This window comes from Apostichopus japonicus, chromosome 9 (assembly GCF_037975245.1).
Source record: "Apostichopus japonicus isolate 1M-3 chromosome 9, ASM3797524v1, whole genome shotgun sequence".
NCBI classification, from domain to species: Eukaryota; Metazoa; Echinodermata; class Holothuroidea; order Aspidochirotida; family Stichopodidae; genus Apostichopus; species Apostichopus japonicus.
The window spans coordinates 28,828,852-28,854,849 of record NC_092569.1 but is presented as its reverse complement, the minus strand read 5'-3'; the positions used below and the strand labels follow the sequence as shown (position 1 = coordinate 28,854,849).

The following is a 25,998-nucleotide window of genomic DNA, read 5'->3' as shown; positions in this document are numbered from 1 at the left end:
ACATCACATATCACTAGATGTGCAGCAGGACATTAATGCTTAATCTCTGTGACAGTCTACATCACATATTACTACACAGCAGGATATTGATGCTTAATCTCTGTGACAGTCTACATCACATATCACTAAATGTGCAGCAGGACATTAATGCTTAATCTCTGTGACAGTCTACATCACATATTACTACACAGCGGGAGATTCATGCTTAATCTCTGTGACAGTCTACATCACATAAATACTACACATCAGGGCATTTATGCTTAATCTCTGTGACAGTCTACATCACATGTCACTACACAGCAGGATATTGATGCTTAATCAATGTGATAGTCTACATCACATTATACTACACAGCAGGACATGTAGGCTTAATATCTTTGACAGTCTACATCACAAATCAATACACAGCAGGACATTCATGCTTAATATCTGTGACAGTCTACATCACATATCACAACACAGCAGGACATGTATCTTAATCTGTGACAGTCTGCATCACATATCACCGTACAGCAGAACATGTATGCTAAATCTCTGTGACAGTCTACATAACGTGTCACTACAAAGCAGGATATTTATGCTTAATCTCTGTGGCAGTCTACATCACATATTGACAGCAGGGTATTTATAAAATCTCTGTGACAGCCTACATCACATATCACCGTACAGCAGAACATTTATGCTTAATCTCTGTGACAGTCTACATCACATGTCACTACACAGCAGGACATGCATTTTAATCTGTGACAGTCTACATCACATATCACCGTACAGCAGAACATGTATGCTAAATCTCTGTGACAGTCTATATCACATGGGCTATCACAGCACAGCAGGACATTTATGCTTAATCTCTGTGACAGTCTACATCACATATCACTACATAGCAGGACATGCATCTTAATCTGTGACAGTCTACATTACATATCATCATATAGCAGAACATGTATGCTAAATCTCTGTGACAGTCTATGTCACATATCACTGTTGTATTTGAGTCATGTTATATCTCAGCTTATCATTGTTATCAAGTTGTGCTTGTCTTTGTGTGATACCTTAGCATGCCACTGTACGAACATGGTTTCTATGTCTTTTCATTGCTGCACTGACTGTCATTTTGCTCGGTTTATGAACTGCATGTGATGTATTAGCATTTTTACTGTCAATAGGCCTAATTATGCTTGATTTATGTGATGTCTTTACAGATCACAAATGTGGGCCCAACTGGTTCAAAAAGTAATAGGCCCCTCAAATTCGGACCCAAAGAATGTGTCCCAAAATGCATTTGAGGTGGAAACAAAATGTGGGCAGACCTTCTCATTATAACACATCTACACATTGAGTATGACAAATATCCATCACTCCATCACGGCGGACTTCAGCAAGCGTCACAGACGCACACAAACACACACACTTGACTGCATAGGTTCATTTGCTTCCAGCAAAGTGTCACAGACGCACACAAACTTGACTGCATAGGTTCCTTTGCTTCCAGCAAAGAACCGGAAAAATAAACGACATCCAAAGAAATAAAAAACAGAACATGACATTTAATACTACAGTGATGTTGTATACAACAAACACAGAGAGAAACCTATAATTTGGACAAACCTGCAGTTCCACTGTAATTTCCCAGTTTAGACAGTTTGTAATTGTCACTTTCATCGTTGATCCGGAACAAGTCAAACTTTGCGTAGTATGGAGCTCCATCTTTGTTCACCATATCGATCCGCAGTTGATAGTCACCTTGATTGGTGAGGTAATACAACTTATCATTTCCCAACCAAAACTCATGGTCCAGCTCACCAAAGCCTTCTTTATAGCTCTGCCAGTTACGATAGAAGTCAACGGAACCATTAACACGATGTTGGAATACCTGTATATAATGTAAGAACGAAAAGAATAATTCCAAATTATTTTCAATAACATTTCAATGTGAAAGTGCATTTAACTTCTTTGTAGAACGAACCTAAGGAAGGATGACCTGTGAATGAGCAGTAACATAAGCTTCCAAATTAAATCCATTCTGAACTGTAATTCACCCTTCTGTTAAGTGGCATGTTAGAGCAAAGTGAATTTCACCATCTACTACCATAGTTGATTGTTCACAGACCATGAATGAAAACTGTTCTGCTGTCTGTGTGTGTAATAGATAATCAGACCAATGTTGGATACTGTTGCTTATGTCTTAACTCTGTCCCATTACAAATAATGGAATCTTACTTTCAAACTTCCATACTATTCGCTTTGGAACAGAAACACCTGCAATGATTTTGGGCTCAGCTTTGGTTTGGAATGATTACTTCAACAAACCAAAACTGGCCTCATTTGCGGAGAGAACGGGCCTACTATTGCGACAGACAGATTGCTTTTGTAATAAACTCTAAATCTATATCAAGAGAGCAAACCATCTACTCTGAATCTACTCTGAAAATCCCCAATTTAAATGGAATCAAACACTGTAATGATCTGAAGTGGTCTTCTGGAGGTTCAAAGTTAGTAAAGAAAAGTAAGAGTAAAGAGATGACGTAAAGACCGATGGGAAGAATATCCATGACATGTATTGCAACAATCTCCATGGTTACACAATTACATTAGAAATTACTGAAGTTTATTGTGTCAGAACTTGTTTCTTATTCTAACGGATGTTTATTTGTTTCTAGCAAATTCACTGCCACTTCAAATGTAGACCTATAGGTAGGAACAGAACCTCTGACCCTTGCATCACAAACTAATTCCGTACCAATCGTCCAAAATGATTCTGCTGACCAGTGTGAATGCGTAATATTAAGGGATTTTATAACTGTCAATGAGAATGTGTGTATTACTATTGTATAGAGCACACCCTCTGGTGCTTATAATTTGACAATATGCACAGAATTTTGAGGCAAACTTAACCATATTTACGACATATAGGATATCATACTAGAATTAAAGTCCATCCTCCTCATTCAGTCATATTATACAATATACATCGTATATACTATAGGATGTCATACTAGACTTACCGTCCATCCTCCTCCATCAGTCATATTATACATATATATATCGTCTGCACTATAGGATGTAATACTAGACTTATCCTCCTCCGTCAGTCATATTATACACAATATATCGTCTATACTATAGGATGTCATACTAGACTTACCGTCCATCCTCCTCCATAAGTCATATTATACATATATCGTCTATACTATAGGATGTCATACTAGACTTACCGTCCATCCTCCTCCGTCAGTCATATTATACATACAATACATCGTCTATACTATAGGATGTCATACTAGACTTACCGTCCATCCTCCTCCGTCAGTCATATTATACATATACAATACATCGTCTATACTATAGGATGTCATACTAGACTTACAGTACCGTCCATCCTCCTCCGTCAGTCATGTTATACATATATCGTCTATACTATAGGATGTCATACTAGACTTACCGTCCATCCTCCTCCGTCAGTCATATTATACATATACAATATATCGTCTATACTATAGGATGTCATACTAGACTTACCGTCCATCCTCCTCCGTCAGTCATATTATACATATACCATATATCGTCTATACTATAGGATGTCATACTAGACTTACCGTCCATCCTCCTCCGTCAGTCATATTATACATATACAATACATCGTCTATACTATAGGATGTCATACTAGACTTACCGTCCATCCTCCTCCGTCAGTCATATTACAGAAGACTTCAAAGGGTGGTCCATTCCAGTTAGTTGGTTTGATGGTGTATGTGCTAGTTTTATTACAACCAGCATTGAACCAATCCAGGCAGTTGGTCATCTGACAATTATGACAAAAATCAAACATAGAAAGTACAGAGATAACACAAATGATAACATACAAAGGTACCTGTCATACAGCAAATTTCATCATTTTGTTGTTATTTATGGTATTATCAGCCCTGCCAGAAATAGAAACTCCCTGTGGTGATTGAACCCATTGAGCCCAATTAAAACAATGTTAATAAATCATTTTCACAACAGCAATATATTTAGTGTTCATATTTGTGCAACAGCCTTGCAGGCTCTGATTTCGTCTCTGATACAATAAATTTGGTTCCTGCTATCCATCTTCATACTTGTATTATGTACAGTAATTTGACTATTTAAGTAACAGAGCAATTTGCTTTGTGATACGTACCAGCTAAATTATTACCTGCAATCAGGAAGACGATGATGACAACAGAGAAAAATTTATCGGATATCACATCGCAAAATGTTATTCAAAATGGGCAATTCGCTACACAAGTGTAGCCATGTATAGCAGTGTTTGCACACAGGAACCATAATAAATTCATGAGAGAAAGTTCAGAGCATTCAATACTGAGCTATGTACAAAAAATGTGAACACTAATTTATACAATGATAATATGTTGACCAAGGACAAGACCCAGACGACGACACTTGTCATTTTATTGTACGCTTAAAATTAAATGTGCATTTAACCAGATCCTTGGAGTATGAGATTGTTTCATGGTTTACAAGTTTGACAATTATTTATACTTTTATTAGAGTTTTAAAATAGCTAACAAAAACCTACATGCTGAATAAGGAAGGACAATTATGTCACATGGGAAGGTGGAAGTACCTCATCCAATAATATACACTCCATGAACAGACATTTTGTTTGGGTTAATTCAGGCAATAAGAACACGTTGATGACTGGATACTTTGAGTCAAATTCATCGCAAAACTCTGACGATTCTAAGCTATATTACAAACCAAATGTTCTAATTGGTCCTACTGATAGTGTTGATGATGCCAAGATTCATGTAATGTACTTTAAATGCCAATCATAACATCAAGCTTTCTCTTCCACAAAGACTGACATCATATCTGAATAGTTTCATGGGTACCATTACTATTTGGATGACAACGGGGGGGGGGGGGGGGCAGGGGAATACCCAATTTCAGGTTATTAATTACTGCAGTACTATTCCAAGCATATTTCTTTGCTATTTCTGTGATATCTCTAGTCAACACTGGAAGTGATAATTAACAGTCAACATACAGTATTGTACAGCAAAGCTATATCATAATTGCTAAGATCTTCATCAAAATTTGAATCTAAAATCTTTCTCCCCAAAACATAATATTTTCTAATTCGAAATTGTATGTAATTAAGTATGTAATTCTCACCTCAATAGAAGGATCATCACGAGGACAATCACCACCAGTGGTGGTTTGCTTTGGGGTGGTCCCCACTGATTCGCTGGCTATCATAAGGTTAAAACAACAAAAGAAAATCAAATTAAATGAAATAAGGAATTGATTAACTGGAAGATATTGAAAGAGGAAGGATAATTAGGCCTGTCGGTCACACCATGAAAATATACCATTCCAGAACTTGTGCTAAATATTTCAGAATATGTTAAACCTGGTACCCTCGATGGGTTTAGAGCCATTATACTCAAGGTACTCTCTCAAAAAGAGCAACATCTTCTCATTTTCCTGAGTCTTACATCAAGTACAATAACTTTGTGATAAAATCAGTGCTTTACTATCTAGGTGTTATACAATTTGAAGTACTTCAGACAGATCTTTTTAAAGATCAAATCTAATAATAATAATAATAATAATAATAATAATAATAATAATAATAATAATAATAATAAAAGCTACATAAGTAGAACACACCACGCGAATTAGGTACCCCTCGCCACCAAAACAAGAGGGCAATCTAGTACCATACTGTACTTTAAAAATCGTCTTTTGCGTTAAGTTAGCAGGGAACAGTGATTACTGCTAAACGATTTAACTATCATATCATGGGCCTAATAATAACCGTATAGTACCCACACATCTATTGATGGGCCCTACTATATCAGTTATGGTAACTTTATCCATTTTAACGTCATGTCTGTTTCAGTCGCAATAACTAAACATGTACATAGGCTTAACGTTTCATTTGCTGGCAGTGAGCAATGAGTGGCGGTTCACGACTCAAGCTGCACAGTTTTAATAATTGTTGTAACTAATTAAGGGGAAATAGTTTTGAATGTGACATATTTAAAGGAGCACAGTTTGTTAACATAAAACAGTCGTTGTCTGTGCTCATTAGTCATTCAGTGTGCAGGAGTGTGTTGTAAGAGATGGGTCATCACAACTATGGAAAATTAGGTCATAACAGTCGACGTCAGGCAGGGGGAGGTCAGTCAGGGCAATGTGGGCCATCATTTGAGTTTTACAGCAATAAACAGGCTTCCTCCAGTTTCCAATGCTCTGATTTTGCTCTCTCTACTGTACATCCTTAAGATGTAATGTCGGAAATTCGTTGTTTGTCAATGTTATTAACACATTTCAGATCCAAAAAGTGTATCACAAATCAATATAAGACAATGTGGCAATGGTCTCAAAGAAAGAGGCTCAGGTGAACTTGTAAGCATGAATCCTTCCTTTTTCCCTTGCATAGGCGACTTCCCGTCACATTGTAAATAGTGATGAAACAAATAAATATACAAATACAAATACCTAACATCTACATTTACTGTACCTTCCCTGACAGTCGAGCCAGATGCATCACCACTAGTAGTTTGCATTGGGGTGGTCTCCACAGGTTTGCTTGAGTACAGATTGGTAGCTATCAGTAGGTCAAAATAAATGTGAAAGGAAATAAAATACTGATTAAGAGCTTTAAAAGTTGTTATTGGAAAGGTTTGAAAGAGCAGGTATATGTGTATATATACCAGTACAAACATTGAACAGTTTTAACCAATTATGCAAAGTTATAAATGGAGAAATAATTTTGCATGACACATGTGACCCAGCTTAACGAGGACGTCTTCACTCATTGTTATATGTAGTTCAAATGTGCAGGGGTAAGTTGAAAGACTATATGGGTCTTTACCACTATTGAAAATTAGGTCATTAACAGTGGAAGCAGGGTTAGGTCATGACGGTCAGTCGGGTCACGTCGTCAGTCGGGTCACGTAGGTCAGTGTGGTCATTGTCGGTCAGTCAGGTCACGTCGGTCAGTCGGGGCAGTGAGCAGCTAGCTTAAAGGATGGCTTTACCTGTAGGTACAGAATTAATGTTGATATGTTGTAGACTATTTAAACATATATATTTCTATCATTCAAGGTTGTAATTCTATTGCACAGTGGTAATCATCTGAGTCTCATTAATTAAAGTGGCTGGACTATGTAGTCTACTAGTAGCATGCAGAGACCATTGTTAAGTCAGCTCATGTTGAAATGCAATACAAAAACGTGATAAAACACATGTACAATGTTGTGGCCTCTAATAATACGTAGTGTAACTTACAAGGAGTTAGAGTTTGTCATGGCAAAAATGGTGTTTACTAAAGACAACCAAGGATGCCATACTGTTTTTATAAACACAATTCAGATCTAAAAAGTGTAACAAAAATCAATCAATATAAGACAATGTGGCAATGGTCTCAAAGAAAGAGGCTCAGGTGTACTTGTAAGCATGAATCCTTCCTTCTTCCCTTGCATACCTAACATCTACATTTACTGTACCTTCCCTGACAGTCGAGCCAGTTGTTTCACTGCTAGTAGTTTGCATTGGGGTGGTCTCCACAGGTTTGCTTGAGGACAGATTGGTAGCTATCAGTAGGCCAAAATAAATGTGAAAGGAAATAAAATACTGATTAGGAGCATTAAAAGTTGTTATTGGAAAGGTTTGAAAGAGCAGGTATATATGTATATGTACCAGTACAGACATTGAACAGTTTTAACCAATTATGCAAAGTTATAAATGGAGAAATAATTTTGCATGACACATGTCACCTAGCTTAACGAGGATGTCTTCACGCATCGTTAATAAATGTAGTTCAATTGTGCAGGGGTCAGTTGAAAGACTATATGGGTCTTTATCACAATTGAAGATTAGGTCATAACAGTGGAGTAGGGTTAGGTCATGTCGGTCAGTCGGTTCACGTCGTCAGTCGGGTCACGTAGGTCAGTTTGGTCATTGTCGGTCAGTCGGGTCACGTAGGTCAGTTGGGGCAGTGAGCAGCTAGCTTAAAAGATGGCCTTAGGTACAGAATTATTGTTGATATGTTGTAGACTATTTAAACATGTATATTTCTATCAGTTAAGGTTGTAATTCTATTGCACAGTGGTAATCATCTGAGTCTCATTAATTTAAGTGGCTGGACTATGTAGTCTAACATGCAAAGACCATTGTTAAGTTACAGTAGCTCATGTTGCGATGCAATACAAAAATGTGATAAAACACATGTACAATGTTGTGGCCTCTAATAGTAACTTACAAGGAGTTATAGTTTGTCATGCCAAAAACGGTGTTTACTAAAGTCAACCAAGGATGCCATGCTGTTTCTATAAACACATTTCAGATCCAAAAAGTGTAACAAAAATCAATAAAAGACAATGTGGCAATGGTCTCAAAGAAAGAGGCTCAGGTGAACTAGTAAGCATGAATCCTTCCTTCTTCCCTTGCATACCTAACATCTACATTTACTGTACCTTCCCTGATAGTCGAGCCAGTTGTTTCACTGCTAGTAGTTTGCTTTGGGGTGGTCTCCACAGGTTTGCTTGAGTACATATTGGTAGCTATCAGTAGGTCAAAATACAGACAATAATATTGTCTCAAGAAGAGATGATTTTTACCATGAATTAGCAAAGACAATAAAAATTAGGCCTATGTGTTCAGTATGTATACGTATGAAAGGTACAACATAATATGATCACAAACGAGCTATATGTGCTTAAAGTGATGCAAAAGAGAAGCTTCTTTATTTAATGTTACAGCGGCCCCTTTACCCTTTATACCCACATATATATATACTGCACGCCTAGTTTGCAATGGTAGGTTCATTGGCAATGACGTGACGCTACCATAATCAACTTGTTCCAAAAGTTGCCTTTCCTTATGCTCAAACCATGTCTGAAATCACAAAATTGGCCAACTACTGAATATATACATACAGTGCAACACAAAATGGCTACCATCACACTGCATACTTCTAATAGATCTTGATATTTTATCAATTCTTAAGACAGCAATATCCTGTTCATAATTTAGGTTCCTAGCACAATTTACTGTAGCAAATTATGGTCACCACAAGTTCAATGAATGTTGTACTCAAAGTGGTGCATTAAAGTATTCTATTTATTTGAACGATCACCAATCTTATAAAAGAAACTGATAAGGATAAACTTTTATAAGCTGAGACAATTACAACACAAGAAAATAGTTAACCTTGGGGAATATCAAAGTATAAGGGCCCTGTGGTGGTTAGTGTTGAGTCCTTAGTATTTAACTCATTCAGTGATGGTTGCTCATTGTTGTATTCTGAATCCAAGACATATCCATAAAATTGCCGTGGAATCTTGAGTTTGTTTTGCCGATCATATAAAACATAGCCGACAACTTCAGATGGTTAATTATGAAAATTAGTAGTTAGAGATGAAGAACATAATATGATTGTATATAAAACAAGAATATATTTTAATTTTATTATCTTATATGTGTCATTATAACAAAATAAATTGTTTCATAATTGAGTTTAACCCTGCAAATAGAATGAAATCAACAAAACAATATATTTCTGTCTTATTAGATGTTTGTGATGTTTGTGATATTTTAAATAATGTTATGGGAACTTAATAAAATAAATATCACATTTTGTTGTTGTTGTTTGCTGTTTCTTATATCACTGGTTAAAAATTAGAAGTTCATAATGGGCACACCATACAGTATATTTGACGCTTTTCCATAAAGACGACATAAAATTGATTAAATAACCCTCGAACCGCCTCAAATAAAAAATCCTTTCACAATCTTACGGGTATTAGTGTCACTGACTATACAGTCCCTATCAAAGTCCTGCATGCAACATCAAATGTAAACACATAAAGCACTATATGCTGTTATAGCTTACATGATAGCTAGCTGGCATTGGATGTAACATTGGTACGGATAATGTGAACAAGATATGATACTAATATCATTTAACTTGACCGCAAAACTGGCTGAAGGTCTCGAGAAATATGAAAAGATCAGTGTAATGCGCAAGGAGAGGGGGGGGGGCAGCAACGGGAAAGCCTAATCACCATCAGATGTTATGTCGTCTGAGGATGGTCTAAGGAGTTAAACCCCTCTCCTTAATAGTTAAAATTTTTCAAACGCTTTAATTGTAACATGCTTACATACTGTATATGTCAGGGTTGTCCAACCTTTTGATGAGGAGGGCCACCTCGAATGATTATGATAAAGGAGGGGCCGCATGAGCCTACAAGCTCCTGTGGCATATCCAGGGTTTCGTGCCAGAGCAGCAAATTTCAGTGGCACCGCTAGGGGTCTGTATGGGAAATGAAGTTACTATACAAGCGGAGCACCACCGTAGGTTGGCGCGTGGCGTGCAAGAAAAAAAAAATCGCCCAAAAGATCCCCAGATTGCAGGAAATGACACTTCACAAGCCTTCTGATCTGTATCAAAACAATCTTCATATTGAGATATAATGATCTTTGAAATTTATCAAAAAAAAATTCCTGGGTAAAAGTATATTTGTAAATTAATGAGGTTGGCGGGCCGGACGGGACCTTGCGGCGGGCCGCACTGTGGCCCGCGAGCCGTAGGTTGGACAACCCTGGTATATCATGTGTATGTAAATTAAATTAACACATTTGTGTATTATTCTATCTTTCAGTGGGTGGGTGGTGGGACTGGGGGGGAGGGCTTATTTCCCTTGATTTTATTAGGGGAGGGATATAATTTTATGTGTTAAGCCACTGAGGTCACCATACCCTCACCTCAGTCGAGGATTATGACATTTTTGTTCAAGAAAGAATAAGACGACGCCTCCGGGCTGAGGGGTCGGCCTTCAATAAAACGTCAAGCTCTTCCTAAATTGGTAAGGAAATCCCCCCACCCCCCCCCCCCCCACCAACTTCCAAATCCTGCGCACGTCACTCTAGTGGATTTTACCTAAACTGTAACGGTTAGTGTATAGATTTAGTTTACTGCTTCGTTGTTGAACTTACCTTCTTTTGTAACATGGTCATTTGGTTTCGGTGCTGCCCCTGGGCATGGACCAGGATTGTAACGAGCAGCTGTTGAACAAGAATCACATGAAACATTACAGGAATAGTTATGATAAATTTATCAACAAGTTTTATTTTATTTTCAAAGCGGGAAATTGTTCTAATTCTTTTCTAAAGTGTGTATAATTCATGTACTGTAATCGTTTTAAATTATTGAATCAAAATAAAGAAAACTTCAAATAAAAATGAATTTCTTGTATGCTATGACAACGGAGAACTAAAGCAAATAATGTTAATTGTTAAATGACGTTTTCAGTCCGAGAAATAACCAGGTCGTGGACCACCTTATTGCTGCAATAGACAGACCAGTAAGCATACAGGGGGGTAGGAATTAAGCTTCCAAAAAGTGAGGGGAGGAACACCATCAGAGGGGCACTTTCTCATTCCATAACCACCACTCGTTATGCTATAAACCGATACACATGCCGGCCAATGGCCATATCACTTAAATATATATGATGTGTTAGTATGCTATCAATACTGTTATGGTGCACATGACTCTATCAACCTACATCTGTACTTCTCTCCATCCATAATTTAGAACTTTCCAAAAAAAAAATCCTCCTGTGTTCATTCATTGAATAAGTCTTTAGCAACCTCAGTTAAATCCAAGTCATCGGTCTTAGATTTGTGTACATTCAATAACATCAGACTGTTGTATCTCTTTTGTGACATTGTGCTTCTCAGATAACTCTTTAGAAGACGCTGTGTGGAGAACGATCTTTCAGCTGAAGCGGTACTTAAATGAGCCAACAAATATGTATGAATTAGTTTGCAAGTTCTGAAAGTAAGGGTTGGACATTTGGGTGTTTCTGCTATAGCAGAAATGATTGTGCTCATTGATGTAATTCTTTTCACATCAGGAAATTGCTGAAGAATAGTACCCCTTAACATCCTAAGCTGTGCATCCAACTGCGGAAAATCAATGTCACTGGTGTCTGTTTTCACAAGCTGATCTGATATCTTAAAAGCTATGCCATTTGCTGCATTTAGAATTATAATTTCCTCCATATGGGTTAGTATTGTATATGACCCTGCAGTAATTCCAGTGAATCTCCAGTAGTACAGCAAGGCATGCATCAATAGCCTCAAAACTATTAAACAGAAGTAGGATTTTGGCATCATCAAGTATAGAATAATTTAATAGTAAAGTGAAAGCTGCAACATTGATTTTTTTTAATTTATTGAGATTGTTTATCGTTAACCGTGCTACAAAAAGATGTGGGATGCCATTTTAGAATAGCATACATACAGACTAAAACTAAATAATTAATGGCTTAAAAGCTTAAGATATTCCAAAAGACAGTTCTTCATCAAAGGGCACATTTTATTTGCCAGTAGGGCACATTTGCTATATTGGAAAAAAGTGGAGGTTATGCCCCCAGTCCTCCCCCACCCCTGATCCTACCCCTGTAACAGGGTTTTCGTTAGTAGCCGGGACCCGGGTCAAATGACCCGCTTACTGCACGTACATGACCCGGCTACTTTAAGACGCTCAGTAAAAAAAAAAATTACAAATTAAAAAAATAAAATAAAAAAAAAAAAAAAAAAAATTACGAAAAAAATCGAGAGTAATAAATACCCACAACCAGGTCAGGTGTGATTGAAACTGTCACAGCAGTTAACTGTTGGTAAAAACTACAAGAAGTTGAACATTAGTAGTATGGTCGAGGAGATGAGGCCGAGGGGTGGGTGAGAGTAGAGGTAGGCAAAGGGCTTCTCTTGACATACAAATTGTTGCTCAACAGAGAAGAAAGCTGAATAAAAAACAGAAGTTTCTATCACAGACCTAGCTGGGTATTTTTTGGCAGTAAAATCCTACTCACTTTGTAGGTACCGTACACCTATTATCATTTTGTTATGATCGCACTTCATTTAATGCATCAAGTGCGTCACACCCTTGCTAAGTTCGGTCAGTGGCATAGGTACCTCCCTAGGCTCCATGACCCGAGTGTTAATAAAACAATTCAGGAGAAAAAAAAGAAAAATAGGACACAAGAAAGGGGTGATTGGGAGGGGGCAATATCATTGACCAAACAACTGTATATTGCACCATTTTTCATCTAGAGACTTTTTAAATTGCAAAGAAATGAACAGAATTTCAAAAGCTTGTATGACAGGGTTGTACCATATCCTGACATTGACAAGCACCGTGTATGCTTTTATTTGAAAGATGGCTTATTAATGAGGAAGTGGCAGTCAAAGAAATCCACTGGTAGCCAAGAATACCATCAGTTGGTAGTTCCTCATAAGCATAGGGATTCTATTTTGAGACTTGCTCATGATATTCCCATGGGAGGACATTTAGGTAGCAAGAAAACAAGAGATCGAATCCTCAATAATTTTTATTGGCCAGGAATTTTTGGTGATGTTGGTAAATATTGCCAAAGTTGTGCTAACTGCCAAAAAACAGCAGGGCGTAGGGATGTGACAAAGGCCCCATTAAACCCCTTACCCATTATACAAGTACCATTTAAAAGAATTGGCATGGATCTGGCAGGGCCCTTACCTCGAACTAAGAAGGGTAATCGTTATGTTTTAGTCGTAGTGGACTATGCTACCCGTTACCCAGAAGCAATTCCCATTCCAAATCAGGAAGCGGAGACAATTGCTGAGGAACTAGTGAAATTATTCTCCCGTGTTGGTATTCCTGAGGAGATAGTTTCGGATCAGGGAACGAACTTCACTTCAAAGTTAATGAAAGAAGTTTGTAACTTGTTAGAAATAGACCATTTGAAGTCCAGTTCGTACCATCCTCAAACCAATGGTCTCGTTGAGAGGTTTAATGGTACATTAAAATCAATGTTACGGGCATTTGTTACTCAACAACCGGAAAGTTGGGATCGTTATATCCCCTATCTTTTATTTGCTTATAGGGAAGTGCCCCAAAGCAGCACAGGATTTAGTCCGTTTGAGTTACTTTATGGTAGAAAAGTAAAGGGAGCTCTGGATGTATTGAAAGAAGAGATATGTAATCCAGAAGGTCAGTGTCGTAACGAGAATATCTTAGAGTATGTGCTAGATATGCGAAATCGTATGAGAGAGCTCACAGCAATGGTTCAAGAAAATCTTGCTGCTGCTCAAGACCAACAGAAAGAGTGTTATGATAGAACTGCTAGGAGTAGATGTTATGGGGTTGGACAACAAGTTCTAGTGTTTCTGCCCACAGCATCTGGGAAACTACAAGCAGAATGGCAAGGACCCTACCCTATCACTAATAAAATAAGTGATACAGATTATGAAATAGACACAGGTACAAAGAGAAAGCAGTTCAGAATATTTCATGTGAATATGCTTCGTCCGTGGGTAGAACGGCATTGTTTATATGCTCAGGTATTAGAAAGTGACTCTAATAGTGATGGTAATTCAGAGATAGGGTATCAACCAATCAGAACCCAAGATTGGCAAAGTGTAAATATTTCAGAGAGGTTAACAGAGGAGAAACGAAATAATGTCGCAAAACTTCTACAGAAGTTTGATGACATACTGTCTGATGTACCAGGTAGAACTCAAAGTACTGAGCATGATGTTTATGTAACTAATGAAGTGCCTATTACACAAAAGGCATACCGCTTGCCCCAGGCTAAAAGAGCCAAAATTAAGTCACAACTAGAGCAAATGTTAGAGGCAGGAATAATCAAACCATCGTCTAGTCCATGGGCGTCGCCCATTGTTTCAGTTCCAAAGAAGGATGGTTCAATTAGGATATGTACAGACTACAGAAAACTTAATCAAGTGACCAAATTTGACGCATATCCCATACCACGTGTCGATGACATCATCGATGACGTAAGTGGATCACCGTTTATTTCTACTCTTGATTTGACGAAGGGTTACTATCAAGTACCCTTATCTCAAGCAGCCAGGGAAAAGTCAGCGTTTATTACTCCCTTTGGTCTTTTTGAATACCTAGTCATGCCTTTTGGAATGCGTAACGCACCTGCAACTTTCCAACGTCTTGTGGATAATGTTTTGCAAGGATGTGAGGAATTTGCTAAGGCCTATATTGATGACATAGTTATATTCAGTAAGACATGGGAAGAGCACTTGTGTCATTTGGAGGCAGTGTTTAATAGATTGGAGAAATCAGGATTGGCAGTAAAGCCTGATAAGTGTAGGATAGGTGAACCTACAGTTCCTTATCTAGGTTATGTAATTGGTAGTGGAGAAGTAAGACCAGAAGAGTGTAAGGTGGAAGCTATTATTAACTGGCCTACCCCTCTAACTAAGACAGATGTAAGATCGTTTCTTGGATTAACCGGGTATTATCGAAACTTATACCGGATTTTGCTCAAATTGCCAGTCCCCTTACAGACCTTACAAAGAAAAGTAAGCCTACTGTTATTGAATGGACAGAGGGATGTGAGCAGGCATTTTTGTCATTAAAGGAACTGATCACTTGCAAACCTGTACTGAAAAGTCCAGATTTCGAGAAGGATTTTATTCTTCAATGTGATGCTTCCGAAAGAGGTATTGGGAGTGTACTTAGCCAAATAGGGGAAGATGGATCGGAGCATCCTATTATTTACATAAGCCGGAAGTTATCTCGTTCGGAAGAAGTGTATTCCACTATAGAAAAAGAGTGCCTAGCAATTGTATGGGCGGTGCAGAAATTGTATGTTTATTTGTTTGGCAGAAAATTTTTGATCCAGACTGATCATAAACCGTTAGTTTGGCTTGACCAAATGAAGTTGCATAACAAAAGACTTACTCGATGGTCAATAGTTTTGCAAGAATATAACTTTACCATACAACATAAGAAGAGCACAGATAACTCTAATGCCGATGCTTTGTCTAGGATGTTTTAAAGTGAGTTTTCATGTTATGTATTGTAGTACTTATAGTTCATAAACACTAGAAGTAGACTCAGTTATAGTCGTTTTTATCATTGTTAATGGGTAACTGCCATGGTGTCCATTATGGAGTGTAGTACATTTATATGTTGATTATCATTTCCGCATTGTTTTGCTTATAACTGTCTGTCTGCCTCTTAGGCCTAGTTTATGGGAAGGATATCTCATGTATTTTATACATTAATTAAACATGTACTCTTTTAATTAAAAGAATGTTGTCATTTGCTTTTAAGATTTCCCTTTTTATTTTAATGGAAATTATCCTAACTTGTGTATTATTGTTTTGTGAAAAGACACAGCTTTTCTCTTGAAGTATGGGGGTGTAAGGATGTATCACCTAAAGGCATCCGTAGTTTTCTCCTTGGTGGGCAGAGGATAAACAACTGCCCATAGTAACAACCTAGTGACCTTTGACATGGGTCTGTTACATCATCCTTGTTTAGACCATGGTGTGTCACATGGTCACAAAGGACACCATTGTTTTACTTCGATTTATTTTTGGAATCAACAAGTCCAGACCTGTTGGGGAGGAGAGATTGGGGGGGGGAAGGAAGTTGAGAGAGAGAGTGTAATTAACTTTTGGAGAGGGTGGATTGCAGCTAGGGAGGAGAGAAGCAGTATCTTCTTATACTCTTGTCAGATTATTATGTAGAGATTTTCAATAAATTAGATATGTAGCTTTTACCCTATTATTGGTGTTCATCTCCATTTCTATTGTGTGTGAATTGGACATTCTCAACCCAATGTTCCAGGTGGGAGCATTATGACACAGGGGCTGCCAATTATTCTGGGAGGCAACCGTCCAAAGTTTTTTTTTTTTTTAAATCGGGGGAACAAATAACAAATACAAAGTTGTTGACTTTTTGTTATTTGTTTGACAACTGCCCCTATATATGTGGGTAGGAATTATGTTTGTTCGCAATTCGCTGAGGGTAGGCTTGCACTGTAAACCGGTTTTAGTACCGGCCGAAACCGGTTTTTGCCGACCGAATTTCGGTACTATTTGTTATTTTAAGAAAACCGAAAAAAACGAAATGTTGAACTGCAAATACTGGAAAAAAAAGTTAAAGCTTCCATCCATCATTTGTTGACTTTGGTTTCTCCAATTTAGTGATCTTTTTGCAATGTGAAAGTAAATTGCAACAAGCGAAAGCTTTTCTGCTAGACGACATTGGCAGCTACGATTGGCACACGCCATATACCAGTGTTGAGTGTGGATAGCTAGGCCTAACATTAGGCTATGCAGCCCTTATAATTTATATGCGTGAATCAGTTATAGGTGACCTTGTACTTGTAGTATTGGACTTACCTTGGTGACCAACGTTAGTAGTTGTGAGAAGTACACACACTCAAATGACGAGATGCAGTTCAAAATTAATTGTTATATCCAACGTGTTTGTCCTCTTTATGTTGTTCTTATTATTTTACTTCAATTTAACAGTAGAGGATATGGAGAAAATCTTTTCAAACACATTGAGCAAAGTTCGTGTCCAAAAAATGGTCGTTAAAACTTGAAAGGTACGTACATGGCGCAATCCACAATACCATACGACATGTACAGCTGCGCACGCAACTGGCTCAGAACACAGGCCTAGCAGTGAGAAAACATTTGAGCAGGGCTCTGTTAGTTGAACAACAAAGATGCAAAAAGTAACATTAGACCAATCAAAGTCTATTATTCACAAGATACACCTGACGTCAGGCAGGCTTGAGCCAAGGAATACTAATTAGGAGTTAAAATGTTGTGTATATAGCTGGAAATTACAGATGTTGCTGTTGGACAATTTTTCTTTGTACGCTAATAGATTTTCTTGGCAAGTTTCCTTTCACTACTTCTTATCAATTATCGTTAGACAAGGCGACTCTCAGTTGGTTAATTGTTCATTTACGTTGATGAATACTTGTTTCCCTTTTAACGTAAACAATTTATAATCTTTGCCGACCTATAATCCCCGCTTTTGCCAGCATTATTTTTCAACTTGTACTTGAAAGTGTAGGCGGCAAATTCTCTTCACTCCTTGAAGAGAATTTTTTTTTACCGCCAAGACACCACCCGCGAACATGGCTAGAGCCTTGTGCAATTTGGTACCTTCGAACACTTTGTCAGCCACTACTGAATTTATTGGACCAATCATATTGTAAAGAAATTTTTTTACGATCTCCAATTGGTAATAGTGGGGTTTACGCTCGGCCCTAATCTCCGAAAATATAACGTCTTACTAGCGTGGATATGGGGGTAGAGCAATTGATTTTCTCGGGAGGGGGTATTACATTAATATCTACGTTTAGGAAGTTTCTCCATCTGGGGCAAATTTGTTATCTATTAATTCCAACGAATTCTATTTTATCATCATTAGCAGGTTAAACAGTAAGCAACCGACCGAGCAAACCCTTCCTTAGTTAACAGAAATTCTTAGACAACTGTAAGTAAATAGTTACTGTCATTATCAGAGTAGATTTCTCGCTAACGAGACCATCGGGTGATCGGGTTGACCCGTGAGTTTTTTTCTGAACACTAACTTGAAATTCGTGAAGTCGAGAAAACACAAGACAAACGATAATTGCACGTGATGTTAAAACTTTAAGAAAGAATTTCACTAACACATTTCTTTTCGACATTTTAACTTTTAAGTTAAATTAAGTTAACATGGGTAATGAAAAGAGAGTCATGAAGACAGTAACGTTCCTTGAATTTATTCTCCTTATTTTTTACCCGCTACTGCGAACAAACTAGACTTTTACAGCAGTGTTGGTATAGTTTCAAAAATACGCATCTTAGCGATCGCGACACCTCCGTCAGAGATTTGAATGTTTTCAATGAAATTCGGGAAGGAAGAAAACCGGTTTTTGAGCCAGAATCGGGTTTTTTGCAAGAAAAAAAAACGGTTTGTGGTTTTCACGAAACCGTGCAAGCTTATATGGGGGACTCTTATAAGATGAACAATATCGAGTGAAACGGGTAAATGTTTTTACCCAAGCCTAGGCCTATATCTACCTTAAGTCGGATTGAACAACATAATTGTGTGTTTTTGGAGGGGGCGGGGAGGGGGGAGGGGAACTGGCAACGCTGGCTTATAGTCCTGCAGTCCAATTGTGCTGGAAGTATAGCATATAACATTTCACCTTAGCTCTTATACGAAGATAACTGGTATGACCTTGTGATCGTTGAAGGGAACTCCGTCATTAGGGAGATCTGGAGGTCCATCCCCAGAAGAAGAAAAGATAAATGTGACGTTATGCATTTCTGAGGTAATCACTTGTAGGCTTTTAAGTAGATATACAATTATGTCGACATGGTTGTTCCCAGAACACTATTTCTGTTGTTCACTCATGGGAACTTAATGTTTATCATTGTTAAAAATGTACATTTTGGTAAAATTAAGCCTACCTTGAGACCTCCCTCCAAGAAGCAGAATGACAGCAATCAGAAGATGAATAAATAAAGGTGATCGACACTGCTTTAATCCTCCTTTCTCCATTTTGAACAAATCCAGAGGCGGAAAGGGAAAAACAATCTAAGTTTATCAAATGTGTCTTTTCCTGTGGTAAGTAGGTACGTATCATGTATGTCTTGCCGTTCTGTGATACTAATGAAGAATTACTGACCGTTTGCCAGTAGTTATTACAATCTTCATAAAGCGTCCAATATAGTCTCCCCTATAGTGAATTTTAATTGGTCATGATGGTGGATGACGTATATAATTTTTCATGCATATTCAAGTTCAACATTGTGATTACAATATGGAGCTGGTTGTACACAATTCCGTATTCACATCATATCAATTAGTTGATCACGATGTAAGTCTGGAAGCTGATGAGTGGTCCGGATTGTTTTACAGACGATACCCCAGACAATTTGAATATGCAATGAAAATTGCTTAGTCTCAATTGGCTGTTTATGCCTTCAATGCGCAGATAGATTGAACACAGCTGGTAAGATTTGAAGCATTAATTCTCTTCTTTGTAAAACAAGTCTTGTGAAAATGATTGGTTGTTGCTGCCCTTCGAGGTTTCTACTCCCCCCCCCCACACCCCCACCCCTTCCTACCATCCCTCGATTGAACTTTCTTCCTACGCCTCGGATACCACGATTCTCTTGAAAAGTGACCAAATACTATAAATGACGTTTTTAGCAAAACACATGTGTATCCGCATATATAGTTCGTAAAGGGAGACTTCTGGTAACCAATGAGCATGGCAGTATTATATATCACAACAATATTAGTGTATCAGGAAATCTTGAGTTTGCACGTGATATCTGTCAGACCCCGATCAGCCCTTTATTGTTCTACAGTTAACAGTAGGGGCGCAACAACTGTTTTGTACTGGGGAGATGGGGGGTTAGATGAAAAACTCCACATTAAGAGGATTCCAAAATTCTTCCGACTGATTTAGGTAGGGGCATAGAAAGGGTACAGTACTGTACTCTTGTTTAGCCAGTAGGTATGATTACCTCAAAAAAACCTGAGCACGACTCAATTACCCTTGAAGGGAACATTTTCGTTTTCCAATGCGACAGCCAATCTTTTTGTAACGTCATCGTCACGAAGTTATTATAAATTATTACCTTGAGATTGATTTGAGGTTGTGCGGATTTGACAAACGGACCAATTGACTACACTATAAAAGGGTTAACTACTGTAACTGACAATACGATCCAATCGGTAAGATGATTGGTTCAATATCAATTTGAATATTCATATAGCATCGGAAATGATAAATTTGATGACATTGACGGAGATATTAAGATGAGTGTAAGAAATGGAGAGCTAAAAATTTGCACACACACAATGAGTCGTGTACACTAGCAAAAGTTTGTTAAAATTGTAGAAATGATAGCACCATTTTGCATATAAGCACCCTTCCTAAACACATTTCTGAAAGAGAAGTTATTGGCATAGGCGTAGGAGGCGAGGGGAAGCCCCCCCCCCCCCCCCCGCAAAAAGATATTCCTGTGAAAATTCGGGCAATATTCTGATATTTGTTTCGGGTACTGCCAAAAATATATACAATAAGTTTGTTTGATGAGAGTTAGTAAGTCCGTATAAGAACTCAGCCTAAGGTAGTAATAGACTATCACGTTCTAAACGTTTATAACTAAACGTCTATAACGTTCTAAACGTGCTCGACTTATCTGGCATTGATGTTGTGAAGTTATGTGCATAGGGGGTGGCATGCTCGCATAGCCGACCCCCCCCCCCACACACACACACTTTTGACGCCAACTAGTGAAAATATTATACAGAAATATATTGGGAGACTAACCTGGAAATTAAAAATCTTGTATACATAAGTTTCCTTCCAATGGTAGCACCAGTATGCATCTAAGTTTAGCACCTTTTAAGTTAGTAACACATTCTCAAAAGGTGAGGGGGTTTTACCAGTACGCCCTTCAATTTTGCTTACATTTTTCGTGCAAATCGTTACAGCACCCAAACCAATTGGGCTCCTATACGCCCATGGTTATTGGTCCCCTTTTCCTTAGATCTGACCCCAAAACGGACTTCGGCGAAATTTTGTGCTCGCCACCCCCCACCCTCCCTTTTTTTGTGCCAAAAATTGATATATTTTGCAAAAAGGTCTATTCATTATTGTATATTAAAAAGCAATTCTTTTCTTTTATGACGGTGGCATTGACGGCACATGCAGACAAGATGTAAAAGCACTATGTTAGTATACCTCGACAGCGTGTCAACATATGCGATATTTGCCGAGTGAGGAACAAGTGACATCTTGACGAAAATTTCCATTTCCTCGAGTTGCTTCTTGCACGTTTACCTGTTTACATGTACAAAGTCATTGCTATAGTTTATGCAAAACATCATTAACATGATATCTTGGAATCACATTTAACATTTATGAGTTGTTGCGTTAGATAAACTAAACTTGACAATTACACTAACATGACATTTTGACGAAAATTATCAAATGGTCGAGATATCGCGTAACCCATACCATGGGAGTTGTTACCTGATTATACCTATACACGGAAAGTCTACACAGGTGTCCTTTCAGAACCAAGTTTCAGAACTTTTCATGATCACTTGAAAACATATACGTATGTAAACAGTTAGAAAGCGGTGGCAATGACAATTATGTATTCATATACCTATTGTGATTGAGTGTTGTGTAAAAAGTCGCACGTCTTCTATAGAAAACTCAAAACTGTAATATAAAATGGACGTTCTTAATTAATTTCTAGTAAAAGGGTTCATTAATGATCGTCACAAACTTTTAAAAATATTCCATATTGATGAAAAAAAGACCATAATCAATTACTCCTGTGATTGTGCATGACCTAAAAATTGATGAATTTTTGGTCAAAATTGACCTTTTATCAGTCATATTTACCACGTTTTCCTTACCACTTTGAGAAATTGTATGCGAGCGTTCCACATTTGGATGTGCATATTATATAGGCATGCATCGGTTTTTACATCGCATGCCGATAACATAGAAATAATTTTCAGTGTTATTACCCTTCCATATTTGTTATAATTATTGGGGAAGTCGTTACAATAGCAATGGTAATAATAATATAAGTTTAACCACTGAAATGCACATTGCAAATTATCTTTTTTTTCAGTAGGAACCCGAAAAGTTATCAGTATATTGCCCGAATTTTAAACAGTGAGCAAGAGGTGGCAATGACAATTATGTATTCATATACCTATTGTGATTAAGTGTTGTGTAAAAAGTCGCAAGTCTTCTATAGAAAACTCAAAACTGTAATATAATATGGAAGTTCTTAATTAATTTCGTGGAAATGGAGCGATTAATGATCGTCACGATCTTTCATAAAATATTCCATATTGATGAAAAAAGCAAAAAACAAAAAGACCATATCAGAGTTTGTTTATTGACTTTTTTGAGGTTGTTATGGCAACGGATTTTATTTTCCCTGATACCAGTCGGCGATAGATAACCAAACTTATAAAAAGGCTATTCCATGGAGAAAGTGTATTTTTGGAATGATGAAACCTTTTGCCCCTTTCTGTAATTTATGTTGAGACTAGTGGAACAGAGTTGTCTGATGATCGCTCAACGCGTGAACTCTGAGTCAATATATATATATATATATATATATATATATATATATATATATATATATATATATATATATATATATATTATATATATATATATATATTATATATATATATATATATATATATATATATATATATATATATATATATATATATATATATATATATATTGAGACTAGTTGAGACTAGTGGGACACTAGTAGTTTTAACTCAGAGTTTCACGCGTTGAGCGATCATCAGACAACTCTGTTCCACTAGTCTCAACATATATTTCGCTCTGTCCACCGGACATAGATCATATATATTTAATAATAATAAAAATTAAGATTTTAGCAACAGCTGACATGTACTTAACTATACTCTACTTATAAAAGAGATATATCAATCGTATACATGCATGCAACAAACAAAGATAAATGAAAGAATAGGATGATAAGAGAAGGTTGAAAAAAAGGCAGTGTGTTTACTATTGAATCTTTCCAGCAATCAATAAAACGATGGTTTATAGAGATTCAAAATGATACATGAGGGATTGTTAAAACTTACTAAAAATATGATATCCGATCACTCATCCGTTGACAATATAACCGTTTTATCATTAAAGATATAGATCAGGGAAAAGACAAAATCACACCTGCAATAGCACACTGAGTGCATGGGCGTCAATCCAGGGAGGGGGAGGGGCGGGGAACACGTCCCCCACACATTTCGATGGGGACACACTATCAAATGACCCCTCCACACATACACACACATTTGGTAAAAGAGTAGTGTCGTGGCTATTAGGACTTACACATCTCAGGATTCATATCATCGAATATCAATCAATGTTGCTGAATGGAGAAATACAAACAGATCTCGTGCGTTGGTACCCTGAGCTCTCCGATAATCTTAAGCTTAGTCTTCCTTTCTTTCGAGGCCAGTTCCAGTCGTCGTCGGTTGAAGGGTATAGACAAATATTCAAGTCGATGAAACCAGCCGTACGGCCTATGTTTGGTGAAGTCGAAGCAGCTCTTGCGGTTGCTCCTCGTCTACCCTTCCAGTTCGACGGAAGCCGAGAGATCTTTTAGTGCGTTGAGGCGTTTGAAGACATGGATACGGAGCACCATGACTCAAGAGAGGCTGAACCATGTGATGGTGTGCCATATTCACCGCGAACGTCTAGCCCAGTTGAAGCCTGGGGAGTTAGCAGAGAAGTTCGTTGGTTCCTCGGATTACATACGCCGCATCTTTGGGCGATTCCAGTAGAAAACTAGTGCGCTCCGTCATTATCATAAGAGACAACACTTCATAGCTAGAGCCCAAGCCTGTACATATTTGTTGTTTAGTTGTAGATAGTGTCTGAAAGACGGTGCCCGTTCCCTAAGATTGGGGAAACGAAATAGGGAGTATATTCCGTGGCAGCGCATTCCATGTTACCTTGTTGCTGAGTGATACCGGAGTTTACTCCACAGTGAGAACACTGGGTATATGCAGGGACGTCGCTAGAGAGGATGGGGGGGGGGGGGTGTCTCTCCCCAAAACTTTGTTAAACGGATGATATTTGGAAAATTGGAATGCGACAGTTGGATATATCGGCTGTCGCACTCTAGTTTATCTAGGCCTATACATTTATTCCTGTGATTGTGCATAACCTAAAAAGAAAAATTGGCACTGACAATTATGTATTCATATACCTATTGTGATTGAGTGTTGTGTAAAAAGTCGCAAGTCTTCTATAGAAAACTCATAACTGTAATATAAAATGGAAGTTCTTAATTAATTTCGTGGAAATGGGGCGTTTAATGATCGTCACGATCTTTCATAAAATATTCCATATTAATGAAAAAAACAAAAACAAAAAGACCATAATCAGAGTTTGTTTATTGACTTTTTTGAGGTTGTTATGGCAACGGATTTTATTTTCCCTGATACCAGTCGGCAATAGATAACCGAAATTATAAAAAGGCTAACTCATGGAGAAAGTACATTTTTGAACTGATAAAAGAGGTATACAATGTAAGCTTCCAGTTGAAGTTTGAATTCATTTCCTATGCAACGTTATCAGTTAACATCAGATTGATACTGGAGACCAAAAGTGAACTTGAAGCAAGCAGATGTGTTGTCAGACGTACAATGATAAATTTGTTTCATGGTACTTGTTGTTGTTGTAAGATACATAATAAATACTTCAAAATTGTGTTGCATTTGAAATCAAATACATCACAGCCATTGGCATATTGTGAACTTCACATCCTTTAAGGTAATTTATTTTAATTCATTTATAACTTAATATAAATAAAAGTGCTTTCAATACAGTTCACCGAACCGCTTATATCAGTTAACTAATGTTGTTTCATTGAGGAAATTGGACTGTTCACACAATATCTTTTATTTTAATCTGACTTTGTTCTAATCATTTTAATTAATGAATTATTTGGTTTTCATAGGCTATGTATAATTGGTCCAAGGTATACATTTTATATAATTTATACTGGAATAAAGATCTTAAGAAAAAAAATATTGAAATGAAACAGCTAATCTAAATTCAAAACAACATAGTGTTATTAACCATAGGAAAACAAACATGTTGATGTTTACAAATTACATGTTAGTCCTGGGTGAAGGTTTCTTGCCAGTATGTATAGAATCAAATTAAGAATGAACGTTGTGTGCCGCAAATATTCCCAACAACTTCGGTTCATATTTAGGCCTAATTAACAGTTGAAATCACAGTTAATAATCTTCCTCGTATATCCAAGTTGGCCTATACTTTGACTCTACGAGAGGAGGCTTCTCATTTAATTGCTGTGAATTTGGTTGAAATGTTTAAGAAGAACAGTACTGTTTTATGAGTGGCGGTGGAAAATATTATGATGAACGTTTTTTTTTTTTTTTCTGCGCACTAGAAAATCTTTTATTATAACCCTCGTGTGCTTAAAAAAACCATTGAAAAAAAAAAAAACTTCAAAATTGTGTTGCATTTGAAATCGAATACATTACAGTCATTGGCATATTGTGAACTTCACATCCCTTAAGGTAATTTATTTATATTCATTTAT

General features: G+C 37.3%; 1 protein-coding gene across 5 annotated transcripts in view; it reads right to left on the bottom strand.

Moving 5' to 3' along the window:
* The window catches only part of LOC139973544 (ficolin-1-like), a 56,383-nt gene that overhangs the window by 5,113 nt on the left and 25,272 nt on the right, over window positions 1-25,998 (bottom strand). For 4 of the 5 annotated variants that reach the window (XM_071980302.1, XM_071980301.1, XM_071980300.1 and 1 more), the window contains 7 exons: window positions 10,996-11,064; window positions 8,475-8,561; window positions 7,506-7,592; window positions 6,518-6,604; window positions 5,164-5,240; window positions 3,677-3,805; window positions 1,612-1,876 (listed from right to left, as the gene is read on the bottom strand). In XM_071980302.1, the coding sequence (XP_071836403.1) occupies window positions 1,612-1,876; window positions 3,677-3,805; window positions 5,164-5,240; window positions 6,518-6,604; window positions 7,506-7,592; window positions 8,475-8,561; window positions 10,996-11,064 (801 nt within the window). Of the gene's footprint in view, window positions 1-1,611; window positions 1,877-3,676; window positions 3,806-5,163; window positions 5,241-6,517; window positions 6,605-7,505; window positions 7,593-8,474; window positions 8,562-10,995; window positions 11,065-19,296; window positions 19,506-25,998 lie in introns of those variants that run through there. The other variant, XM_071980303.1, reaches the window with a different exon arrangement.